At 35.9% G+C, this 13,917-nt stretch overlaps 1 protein-coding gene across 1 annotated transcript; it reads left to right on the top strand.

The window, feature by feature from the left end:
• Positions 1-5,034: 5,034 nt before the first annotated feature.
• On the top strand, positions 5,035-8,266 carry LOC110465481. The gene has a single exon (XM_021521316.1). It carries the CDS (start codon positions 5,977-5,979, stop codon positions 8,101-8,103), a length of 2,127 nt encoding a protein of 708 aa, XP_021376991.1. The 5' UTR covers positions 5,035-5,976; the 3' UTR covers positions 8,104-8,266.
• Positions 8,267-13,917: the final 5,651 nt, after the last annotated feature.

The raw sequence follows: 13,917 nt of genomic DNA, 5'->3' as shown, positions 1-13,917 counted from the left end.
TTTTGAGCCAGCCCTACCCCCAAGGGCTGTAGGGTGGGGCTCAAAGGAGTCAGTGTGCTAAAATTTCTTCATTTTCCTTGTTTAGAATCAGAGGTGCTAGTTTCAAATACTTTTTAGTCTTAAATCTGTATGCTAGATATTGAATAAGGTGGTTTTATTGTTTTTTGTCACTTTGAATAATATTTCTGTTCATGTTAAAAACAAAATCAACTCTCTGTATAAATATATCATGTGACCGTTAAGGCCCATGGGCCTCTTGTTTAATCAAAAGATTGAATTTTTGAACTTCTATAATAATAAATGACCACAAAATGTAATGATAGAAATTGTTCAGAAGAGCTGGGTCTAAATCCAGTGTCAAAGTAAATAATGGAAAGAACGGAAAAATACTCACAAACATTGGTTTGAGTGAAAAAATTACGTCGTTTTCTCAAAAATTGATTAACTTTTTCTCTCACAAACCAATGACGTAACAATCATTACCTGCTCACAAGAGAAGAGAACTCTGCAATATGAAAAGACGGAATATGAGTAGCATGGATAAATCACAATCAATTTGCTATCAAACTTCTATTAACATTTTAGACATTACAAGGTTGATGATATATTGTATCAAATGCATAAAAAAATAGACAACCCCGAAAGTCAGCTAGCCTCAAAAATAAGTTGTGGATTCCTGATTAATAATAAACATAAGCCATGGTTTTCGGGTATATCCTTTCATGCATCTTTATTGAATCATTATGAGGGAGGTTAAAGGGGCACCTGTCACAGGGCTGCGATGATACGGGTCCAGGGAAGGTGTAATTGATTCTGTAAATCCTTAATGGCAGATCTAGGCCCAGGTACGTAGGCCCCACACAGGGACGTCTGTGGAATGCCACTAATGTTGGAGAGTTCAATGATATCTTACACATTGACCAGTATTTTCAGACATTCGGGTGTGTTTGTTGGTATACAATCACTGATCATTCATACTCTGTATCAAGACAAACTGGACCAAGTTTGACAATTTGTCATCAAAGTTTCAGATTTCTAATTTGTTTCATTACTTCTGTCTATTAAGATATTACATGATTAAAATTTCTGTATAAATTACCCGTATCTGTAATTTTCTATCACAAAAACTGTTGTCAGCAAATTGTGTGCACACTATGTGAAGAAATCATGACGTCAGTCATGTGGTCCAAGTTTTATCCTGTACATGGTTTAACAAAGGCAGATAAAAAGAAATAATTGATACAAATTAAATGTGTAGACTCTGGACGCTCCTGTCCAGAGTTTGATGTGTGCAATATGTAAGCAATTTTGGGTGATGGTGAATTAAGTCTTTCATGTTTCGAAAGTACTGAGCGCTGGTTGATTTGTTAAGGCTTAACGACCCGTAATACAAGAAGTTGATTGAAACTTTATTTTATTTCACAATAACATTTCATAGCATAACGTTTTATGCAACAAGGATTCAGAAAAAAGTTTGAAACTTACTATGTAAATCTGTCTCCTTTAAAAATTATAGAAAAATGGGAAAGAAGAAAAGCAATAGGGGAGAGAAAAGAATACAGAAAGTGAGTAGGTTGAGGGAGACGGGGGAGAGTAGATTTATATACATTATGTGAGATAGACTAATGCACTATGATAAAGGGATGCATTTTGATTCACAGTGAAACAAGAAGTTGAAGGGTATTTAGGGCCGAAAGCGTCTCAAAAGTAACTAAAAGGAGCCTGCTCAGCACCTTAGATTATTTTACCTTACAATAAGTTGAGTTGCTCTAATTTGAAGTAATGGATGCTCTCATTTCAGATTTTTATATGTTTCAAACTATTACAAACTTGGTCCCATTTAATGTCTTTGAAGAAATATTCGGCCGTGTCTATATATATAAGTATTGACATTCTGTGAAACACAATTCCAGATAATCTGGTTTTCTGGGATTAGATCTAGAGGGTTGTTCTGGATTATTTTGTGTGTTGAAGTTTGCTTGACTATAAGAACCATCCACTTCTGTCTCCTTATTGGAGATTTCAACTCTCTTTCCGTCTCTCATATCAATTCAATCAGATAGACCCTGTGTCAGAAACAGAGTTGTGTGTATCGGAGTGTAGAAATCTCCATGTCACTTAGGTGTGGAGGAGCTGGCTTTGTAATCGGAACAAATGGCTGTATTATCACCTGTATTCCTTCTTAAACATTTTTCACATTACCAGTATCGGTCCTCAATGTCAGCATTCATGATGAAATGAAGTTTTCTATCTTAATAGCTTTAAAGTGAAATGTTGTTTATCGTCATACTAAATCTGTATTCAGTAAAATATCTCTCCAACAATGGTACAGAAATAACCTGTAGAACTTGGCAATAAAACGGAGAGGCCACAAGTTCACTCAAACGACCTTGAGAATGATGATGCTTCAGTTGTTGCTCATACATACATGTATATCTGATAATCTTACATTTTTTTTTCAATTTCCATTTCTAACCGTGTTATTGGCTGTTCATTGTTCAGACAGTAACTCTACTGAAATACGCTGACATTTAACTACCCCAGATGAAGGAGATGGCTTTTACTTTGAAATTATCTGCACGTTTCGAATAAAATTTACATTATTTTGTGACTTGTTTCATCCCTGTTAACAGTAATAGGTCAGGGGGAGATTTATTTACAAGTGAACAGAGCAGCAAGAAATACATAAAACCTCGCAGTGTCGTCCTGTAGCGGTAACCCAGTGTACGTACAACCAGGTCTGTTGATTTTAAAGATTTAAAACTTGTGAAAAGGAATAGATGGGAAAAAAACTGTAAGATTTATTGTAGTTTAAAAGGAATTTATTTGTAAACGTTACCAATGCCTATAGCTGTGCTATTTGTTCGTGGTATTAAGATACAATGTATTGTGATGAGTCCTACAAACGTGACAATTCCTCCGAGGCTATTTGTGTAAAATTGAAAACCGTGGAGGGGTATAGTTATCACTGCTCTGTGGTAAGTATGTGTGAAGTGGAGGACACACAGTGAAAGGTGACAAGATCGCTGATGTATGGTCAAGTGTTTTACTGTGGTAGAAAACCTTTCAATTATAATGTCCCACACATTATTTCGTACATAGCCACATTATCACGTGGCAAAAGTGGGCTGAGATTTCGTTTGTACTTTAAAAATTACAAATGTCTTGGTATAAAGTTAATGTTCAGCATCCAAATTTTATTTTCCAATTAAATTTGGAGCTTGGTTGGAAAGACCGTCATTTCTGTATGAAGGAATAGTACACGTTTAATCATTTATTGAGAGAGAAATGTATGAATGAGCGGGGCATACAACTTACTCCTTGTTGTTAACCCAGACTTATTTTGTACCATGTAAAGATAATTACTAGGATAAGATTACCCAGATAAAGAGGGCGGTGCTAGTATCCTGTGACATTTAAATAACATTTCTCCAGTAAAACAGCCTTAACAATTTTATCGGAACAGATACCTCTGTTCACGATAGAAAAAACAATATATTCTGAATGCTTTTAAAACTCATATATTTTCTGTAAGGTTTGGCTAGAAATTTTATCAAAACACATTAACTTTTGTTATTGAACTTAAATGAAATTGGACAAATTTTGTTTATAGAATATAACATAGATGGACATTATTTGAGCATTTGGGTAAAATGGTGACAGGTGGAATTTGTTGAGAAAACAATGGGTATTTTTGTTCACATTGTCACCTGCCAATACTGGAAATATGCCACTTTCTAGTGTTTAGTATCACTGTGTCTGTATCAGGTGTCTGTAATTCAAATTCCTTTCTTTCTTTCAATCTTTTTTACTATATATAATGAAGCTAAAATTCATAAACCCAAAATCGTTAAGAATTTGTTCCTCATAAAAGTTCAATTTGAAAATCGTTTGTATAGAATATGACAATGACAACTTTCAGGTAATCTAAGTAATCTAATCAAATGCAGGCTTTGATAATCTAAACCTGTTGAGTTTGATATTATTTTGATATTGAAAAAGAATAAGCTCACTTTGCATTGTTGTCGTGAAAATACACTGAGAATGCATATGCTGCCCGAAAATATATCGTAAAAGAATTAAGGGAGTATGTTACATAAATCCATTTTAAAAAAGAAAGGCCAAATGGCAAAATTGGTTTGAAAACACCTATAGCAACGTATTTATTTACACGTGATACTGTGTTTTCTTGGTTATATCTAATACCGTATAATGTAAAATATTGATTTCTCTCACACTCGCTTCAAGACAGCTCAAAGGAAAATTTAGATTGCAATGCAGATTTTAAAAGATCCTACCTTTTCCTTTCATCATGAAAATTGATCTACTTAAATGCTACTTGTATTGATAATGTAACGTATGAATACATTTGTCTATTTGTTCATATTATGTAAACTTTAAAAGAATTGCATACCAACGTTAGAATTAGAAAAATAAAAATAGATTGTCCTTCTGTAAGAGCTTTCATGCTAACTTAATTCTGTGGGATATTTTCTATGCACGATATAATTTTCAAAGTGCGCTGTAGTCACGAGCAGATTATTACATCCACGCGAATATTTTGTTTGATATTATATACCGGATTTTGTTTATTGATGAATTGGATGTCAACAGCTAGTAACCTTTTAACATCAATAATTAGACCATTGAGGAAGGATGTGTTGATGTTTTTGACCGAGTACTGGGGATTATAGAGAGTGTGTGGAACAAGTTACGATTGAACACTGTCACGATACTCACTATAATTATACAGTCCTAACCTGCTTCCTTCTTAAGGTTCTAAAATGTCTTTATTTTGTCCCATTGTAAAGTTGCTGTAATCATTGAGAGTCTTTTGTAGGGATGTCGTGTACTATTATACTCGCCTACACCCCAGATGTAGTCGGGCCGTATTGATTACCGTTCAGTCAAAACTAAAACAAAATCAATACCCTACATTTCTGAAAACATTTTTTTTGCATTTAAAGAAAAACCCTGAAGTAATCTGTACTGGTATCATGGTCTAATGCTTTTGTTTTTCACTCTTTTCAGTTTTGGACTTTAGAAGAAAGTTTTACAATCTTCCACCCTGATAAAGACTCTCCAATCAGATGGCCGACTATTGTGGAACAATACCGAAGTTCTAACCTTCGTATCGTCTTACCAACAGATTGGACTGTCAATTCAGAACCATATATCGTCTTTCTACAAGGCTTTTTTCAAAGATTTACATCGCAAAGTTTCATCTTCTAAACTCTTGTTGTAGCTGAGCGGTTTCCATTGGAATAGGTTTACTGTCGGCCGTGTGACTATAGAAGGGGACATGAAAGATTTATCGACAGAGTATAATGCTATTCGGAACAAGCATGACTGCACACAATTTGTGATGAAAACTCTACCATATATTATTTATACAATGTAAATCATCTACACCATGTAAACTTGCTCACCCTGGAATTCTATTGTGAATGCCTTGTGGTACCCTATCACAGGATAGCCCCTAAAGGGAAACCTGACCCAGCAGGGTTGTATGAGGAAAGCTAGACTTGCAGGGGGACATACCACAGTGCATTGTGCTTTCCCTCCGTTTCGGCTGTAGGGCTGGTAGTGTTACCAAGGGTTGGGACAAAAAGGGCTACATTCCAGACGAACGGCCGGATATCATGGCTACCCGTAATGAGCGTAAGCATGGACACATTAGACTGATTATACTTACCTTGCGTGGTTGTAAGCTGTTGAGATAGGACTTTCCTGTGAAGTTAGAAACTGTTCTAAGGGAGACGTGTATTTGATGACTGTATTGGTCACCTTTGATGTGCTATCCTATACAAGTAACAAGATACTTAGTGACTATTTGATATCTAGTTGACAGATTTCAGTTGATACCTTTAGTTCTGACATTAAAGTGGACGTGTTAGCGGCAGTGATAATTGCTATGATAATGGACTGGATGTGATACATCGTCATACAGTTGGAAAAGTAGAAACGACACAAACCATGGGGTGTCTATGTTTACCAGTGTGTTTCAGTATTTACATTATAATATCATTATTACTCCACATTGGCGAAGTGGTACTCAACATATTTTTCGTGGTGTATCTGTTCCCGTCCCTGGAGACATGGTTCACGGTGGTGCTGGGACTAATGATGTTGCCGATGGTGCTGGTACAGCTTGTGTCGGCACTGCTTCTCCTCCAGAAGCGCGGCGAACACCTCACCTGCTGGCAGGCATTGTCCACTGCCGTCATACACATCCTCCAACTGGGCTTTGTCTGGAGACACATAAGGATACTCAGGGAATCAGAAGCCTTGTGGAAAAAGAGGGACCTAGCAGATCTTCTGCTGTTAAGGTTGTTTTATGCGTTTTCGGCAAGTTTACCAATCCTTGGAATCCAGGCCTATTTTATTATCTTCAAAGGAGCTGAGGACAAGATCATAATAAGTGCTGCAGTAGTTACACTGTTTTCGACATGTTGGGCTCTAAGTTGCTTCAGACGACGCAGTGAAACTGATGATATTGAAAACTTAGCCCTTTCTTGTCCAGGAACCATATTCCGGTTGCTGTGGAGATCAGGAGAGCTTGTTTCGCGTGTGCTGTCCCTGGCCGTGTTTGCGTCGGTCTACCATTACTGGGTGTTCGTGGTGACGGCATTACACTGGCTCACCATGCTGGTCTGTATCTGTACGTCCTTTCTCGGCGTGCTCGAGGTTAACAAAGTCAACCGTTGTTACAGATTTTTCCTGTGCATGTTGATATCCTATATATATCTGTTTTGCCATGTAAACTTCAGCAGTGACAGTGCTCAGTTCCGTTACGTAACCTATTACGTCATCATGTTCTTTGAGAACGGAGTTCTGACGGCCGTGTGGTACCTGAGCGTGCAGGGATTGGGGGATATGTTCAAAGTCTACACTCTGCTGTTTATTATCTGTTCTGCTTTTTTCATATCTGTCGTGTCCATGTTGGTTTACTACAAGATCTTCCACATTCCGGGATCAGATATGTCAAAAAAGAACCATTCCAATTTGTGTGTACAGGACGGATGTATCAATTGTAAGCTCAGTCTTTGTGTCAAACACAGCAAGATGTTACAGCGACCATTCAGTGCCGGCTGGATCTCCCAATACCAGGAGGCTCTGATTAATGGGGACTATTACAAAAATCTCCTCCAAGACTCATTTATCGATTCAGAAAATGAGTCAAAATCCTCGTCAGCTGTGTCTTGTTCTGGGAAGGAAGAACAGGAGGAGAACAAGGAGGATGACGTCAGTCCATTTACAAGGAAGACTTTGAGTTTTCAATCTAACGGCACATACAGTCACCGCCGGTTTATCAGAACTGATGCACAGTCCTTGGCAGCACCCAAAGACCATTATGACTCTGAAAGCATGTTGTCTTATATAGCGCCAACTGTACCTACAGGGTCGAGTGCCAGTGGTGACTCGTCAGATGGAAGTGTCACTTCCACACCCCTTCCGCGGTTTATTGGTAGTCCTGCCAACAGTCAGACTCGCTTACTCACAGACAGTTGGGATAACTTACCACAAGACAATTTAGGATTTGATCCATGTTCGAACAAAATGTTGCCAGGTTTCCGACCAATTCCTCACCAGAATCTGGAAGACTGGTACTCGGACGGCTACAGTACCGACCACACAGAGTCGGTTTATCAACTTCCCATAACAGTTCTTGCCAAAATGAAGAGTAGCCGGTCCAAGTGTAGAGATCGGACATCCTTAGCATCAGACTCTACAGAATGTACTATGTGTAGAAACATGAAATCTTACAAACTCCTTCGTAAATATTCTCGGGCATCAAGTGAAATGTCTAAAGAGGATGTTATTCAGGAGGAAAAGGAGGATGATAGGGATAAAAAGCTTGCTGTCAGTGACCCTGTGTGTGTATATTCCTATCGAAAAGACATCAAGTCCATCATACGGGACCCTCGGAGAATGACGGACCCAGTGTACGTGGACTCGCCCCGGGGCCAGGCATGGTACAACTGTAGTGAGTCAGGTGACAGTGCATTTCCACAGGAGTACTTAAGCTCTAGTAACTTTGAAACAACTTTCGATGAAGAAGAGGATGGTATTAGCGAGTCCAGCTATGAACTCATAATATAGAAATATATATATATAACTTGGTTACTGGTCACTTTGTTAATTGATTTTTGATTTGAAGACAATTTTTCATCAATTGACAAAGTTTTCAACATTTAAGATCACAGCTAGGGGACCAGTATGACATTTTGTTATTGTATAGCACTTCCCTCTCAACTCATTCATCCCTGAAATTTCATAATGAACTATTCCAACCTTTGAATTGGAAGAGTTGAAATGTGGCTTCAGGGGTGAATGAGTTAATGTTACCTATTATTTATATGTGAAAGGAAAGTGTGACATAAAGAAAAAATTTACATTAAGCAGAATGTGATATTATCTGGAGTTCACTGTGCATAAATAAATAATTTGAAGGTAAAGTTATTTATATATGATAAATTGTATAGAGTTACCTTGTTGATGCAGCCACAAAAAATCTGGTATTTATTACCAAAATGTATTATATTTATTTACCGATAACAATGCCCCATGGATTCAACTATTTATTGAGCTATTTGGTTGATTTTGGGTTAAACAAACGTTCCCTGTCTTCCTTAGAAATTTGTCTCGCTAACATCTAATACATAATATATGTATAGAAATGTTAGTGATTTTTCTTTTTGTATTCGCAGAGATTATTTGAAGTTACCAATTTTTGAAATCATGAAATAAATTACATTTGGCCCAACTGAGATTATACTACAGAAGACTATGACCACAAGGTCAGGGATCAGATTAAAATTAACAAACTGCTTTAACATGGAGAAATAGTTATTATTTATTAAAACAAAGATATATTTTACTTGTAATGGCTGAAAATTAGTGTTGAATATTTTAAGAGAAATTTTAATTAACACGGTGCAGACGTTACAGTAAATATTTGTAGCTGGATTAACAATGATTCATGATGCTGTATATGTATGCCAGTTTTTTCTGAGCTGACCTGTTATGTATGAATTCCACTTACATATATGTCCAGAAATCCATATCATTAGTTTTACCTCATTATCTAAGGTTGTGGTTGCCAAGACGATAGATCCCGCAATTTTTCGGTAGATTGTCACCGATCAAGAATACTCAAACACACATGTACAATGTATGCACGATATCAGGTGGCAGAAATATTTCCCTGTTTTGGAAGTCATGAATACACAAAACACTATCCCAACCGATTGACACCAAGACCAGGTACATATCTCAGTCATGATATATATCATGTGTAACAAAAGTCAACAAATATTTGAATGTAAAGTTTCCTATAGATTTCGTATAATTGTTTCGTGGTAAATTTCACATGGTAGTATTTGTTACGATGCATAAATACATTCAAAAGTATGTATTTGACTTCCTTTGTATACAAGGACGGGATATATCATAACATGCAAAATATAACAAATGAACACCACAATTTATATAAGGAATAATATCCATACCTGTTAAAAATTAACATCAACCATTTATATCACGCATGCAGCAAGATTACTTTGTAAATATGTGTTCCTGTTGAAAGATTTGACAAATTGTTTCATAGGTGATAATTATGTTGACTAACCAATGCAGTGTGAAGGACTATCAAGTCCTGATGGAACAAAGCTGAACTAATGTAAACATGTTGTAAATCTTGCCGCATATTTAGTAGAATTTAGTGTAGGCCTGTATTCATGAAACTATTCTCATGCTCAAGCATGGATTCTGTGCTCAAATGAAATTTCTTGTAACTGGCTTTTATAAATCATTTGACCAAAACGTAAAGTGTTTACTTCGAAAAAGATATGTGTCTTTCAGTCTATCTTAAATTCTCCCAAATCATTGACAGAATTGTGAACTTAAATTAATTTATAGATGGAACAAGAAATTGCTTGAGCACAGAATCTGAGTTTGAGCTTGAAAATGGTTTTATGAATATGGGCCTCAATGTTAAATGTGTTAACTCATTCACCCCTGAAATTTCATTATAAACTATATTCAAACCTTTGAATTAGCAGAGTTCACATGTGTGTTCAGGGGTGAATGAGTTAAGGTTAAATGATTTAGCAGGCAGCTTTCACTTGTCATAAAATTCACATTGAAAACATTTGAAATTTACATACAACCTATTATTGATTTTCAATTAACATTTACAAATTTCAGTTTAAGCATTTCACCCAAATTTCCTGAGTAAGTTTCATAAATTGTGAAAATCATAGGAAGAAGGATTACCTGTTTGGTAAATATAAGCTAGGTATATATACTGTATATGACTGTGAACTATTCGATGATTGGATATACTGAGGGTTACAGATTGTGTATCCCACCTGACTTATCCGTTGCATGATGAAGTGTACTGAATCTTGTATCCTACAGTAAGATCAATAACACTCTGTTACAAAGATTACAGATCACATGAATCCTGGCCTGGACCTTTGTCGACCTAATGTATATGCACCAGGTACTCTGTTTATACAAGTATGTACGGCAGGATCTGATAATGTCTTCATCACATACAAACTTATTGTGTCGGTACTGAACTATTTAAAATCATTATTCACAAAAATTCAAAGGTTCAATTTTTATTTTGAATTAAGAATAAATATCCACCTTTTTTCCTTGACTGAAGCATCTGGGATTTCCCTTTCATTGAGTTACGTGGAATGTTGTTTCTCTGTATCGGCTTTGTTCACGTCCCGAGATTTGCCTTTGGGTGTAGAATGCTGTAAAATTCTCTTGTCAATATGCCACCTTCTGTCATTTCAATGTTCAGTTGTTGAGAAATTTGGCATTATTTTCCTCTTTGTTAGGTTCTTAGGTCAAACCCGAGTCCCTATTGATCTTGTACAAACCAATTTCTGAGGGGTATAAAAAATGGAGAAAACTGTCCACAAATTACAAGGTAATTAAAGTGCTAATAATTACACTGTGCTTGTCTTTTGCCAACACATCATGTTTGCGAAGNAGGTTTTATTGTTCGTAGACAGTACAATTTAAATAACATGTTAGGTTTGTACTAAATATTTTCTAAATTCAAAAGAAAGTTTTATATAATATTTGGTTGTAAATGTACACTTTACCACTGTATCATGATTGTTCACAGGGGTATTTTAATCGACTAATTTAGACATACAAAATTTAGTTGGGTATAAACTTTTTCTAGAGACATAAAACCAAAGCTGTTCTACCATATATTTACCATTACCACACTCATCTACCTTTTCCATTATTTTTTCAATGTAAAAATGATCTTTTATCAGTTGTTAATGGCCATTTTACTATGACAGTGTTACTCTTGTGTTTTGTGTATGAATGAGTGCAATATTGTACATAGATAATTATCGTAGTACGATGTACATAGATTTTAAAGCAAATTGTACATACATGTACTTATGAGTTTATTTTATAAATCTGCACAGTTATATTATATGTTATATATTTGTAAAAATGATAGAATATTTAAAATTGATGCAATATGCTGACATGATTTATGATTATTACACATGTGTATTTAAAACAGAATGTTAACTGTACACGTATGAGGGTAATATCCCCCTTGGGGAATTGAAGGCTGGCTAGAACAAATCAGCCTTCAAAAATTCATGCAATTTTCACAATTTCTCAAATAAGTAATTAAGTTCACAAAGCATATAAGCTACAACACTTTATAACATCTTTACGATGGGACCCATTTATTACCAGTAACCCTCAGGGGTATAGGTTTTATTCCTTAAAGTAGTGTGGTATCTTATAGTTGCCAACTTTTTAAAATTTCCTTAGGGAAGATTCTGCATTCTCAAAATTTAAACATAAATAACCTGTGTACTATATACATATTTTAAGTTGCTCTTTCAGATGAAACAATTAGATCTTTGAATATAGTAATAGTTTAGCAAATTCACTGGTTAAAATATTAAATATAATTGAGTCCAAATCGGGAGTTTCCCTCCTAAATAGGGAGAGTTGACAAGTATGGTATCCTAACCAATTAGTTTGGTATGATCAGAACAAAAACATGTATATGATGGCCAACATTACTAGAAATCCACAAAAATCCATTTAGGGTTTACATATTATTTTAGAGTTTTCTGTTGTCAAATTGAAACAATTACAAATCTTACAAATAAATCCATTTGATATTATTATTTTTATCTACCTCAGACTCTGTATCTCTGTACAAATTCCCAGGACAGTGCAGTGTCACAATTCTGTATGGCGCAGTATAAAATGGCAATACTTGATGTTTAAATTCTGTTTGACCATGTGTAAGGCAAGGTCAAGCACAAATATTGATGGTACATGTATTTTGGGAAATGATCAGGGCAAATGTCCAATTCATTAGAGAAAAAATTCATTCATCATAGTTTTGTTAAATTTTATAAGAAAAGGTGTACAGTATATATTCTGTTATATATTTGTTGATTTCCATATAACTATAATAAAAACAAAACAACAATTCATTGACTTTTTATTTGTTTTTGAATGAAACAATTAAGCAGTGAGTAGTGAGTAGAACACTGCTGAATTAATCATCATTTATGATAATTTTATTATATTCAGACATAAAAAAAGGGAAGAAATACTTTCACAGATCTCACAGTTTAAGTATGATATCTAAACTGCTCTGCAACATTCCCACCCAGTGATACCCCAGTTTACCAGGGTGTTGACTGATTTTTAATGTAGATCTTTAATTTCATACAGTAAGTATACATGGAAGGAGCGGAAACCCAACATGATAACTATAGAGGGTGTATTTACTTCGGAACATTTTGATCTCCAGGCATATCACATTAAAAGTGACAATGATGTCCTTTTCATTTTTATGAGCAAACATCAAAAGAGTTAATTACTTTATTAAACAAAAAATATCCATGAACACCATAAAACTGGTTAACCTGACAAGTAACACTTGATGTAAATGTAATTAACTACCTGCCTCAGTAAGGGGTGAATGATGCTATATAGCCTTCTCCCTAACATATAACCGACATTGAAGTTCCCACAATATTACGGTTTTCCTCAAATTAATTTTTCATCAAAACCAGTAAATCATTCATGTAAACCAGTTTATAACAAATTCATATCCATCTCAATTCCTTTTGTGGTAAAACAAGACATGGAAAAGTGTGTGTGTGTTTTTTAAGTTAAAATTGAAAAATAAAGAGTTTGTTTGATTTATTATAACTGAACTTAACCTACAGATGTTTTCCCCTGTCATTCTCAAAATATAGGGTTTATAACATGGAATTCATTCAACAAAGAACAAGTGTACCTTACTTATCGGGTATTAATACCAAATATGGTAAACCTAAACTGCATGAAATAGAATATTACAATGGAAACCAAATAATCATTAAACGAACAATAAGACATCAACCCAAAAGCAAAAACAAACACACGGCCTAAAGAGGGAGCCAAAACGACCCAAACACACGGCCTAGAGAGGCAACCAACACGAACTAAACACACAGCCTAGAGAGGGAGCCAAAACGAGCACACGGCCTAGCGAGGGAGCCAAAACAACCAAAACAACCGGCCTAGGGAGGGAGCCAAAACAATCCAAACCAGGGCCTAGAGAGGGGGCCAAAACAACCCAAACACATGGCCTAGAGAGGGAGCAAAAACAAACCAAACACACGGCCTAGAGAGGGAGCCAAAACAACCCAAACACACGGCCTAGAGAGGGAGCCGAAACAATCCAAACCAGGGCCTAGAGAGGGAGCCAAAACAACCCAAACACATGGCCTAGAGAGGGAGCCAAAACGAACCAAACACACGGCCTAGAGAGGGAGCCAAAACAACCCAAACCAGGGCCTAGAGAGGGAGCCAAAACAACCCAAACACACGACCTAGAGAGGGAGCCAAAAC

This window comes from Mizuhopecten yessoensis, unplaced genomic scaffold (assembly GCF_002113885.1).
Source record: "Mizuhopecten yessoensis strain PY_sf001 unplaced genomic scaffold, ASM211388v2 scaffold11083, whole genome shotgun sequence".
NCBI lineage: Eukaryota > Metazoa > Mollusca > Bivalvia > Pectinida > Pectinidae > Mizuhopecten > Mizuhopecten yessoensis.
The sequence above is the reverse complement of the archived record's forward strand: the minus strand, read 5'-3'. Positions and strand labels throughout refer to the sequence as shown.

Excerpts from the sequence above, each read along its gene's own strand:
- LOC110465481 (XM_021521316.1), top strand. The coding sequence starts at position 5,977 with ATGGGGTGTCTATGTTTACCAGTGTGTTTCAGTATTTACATTATAATA.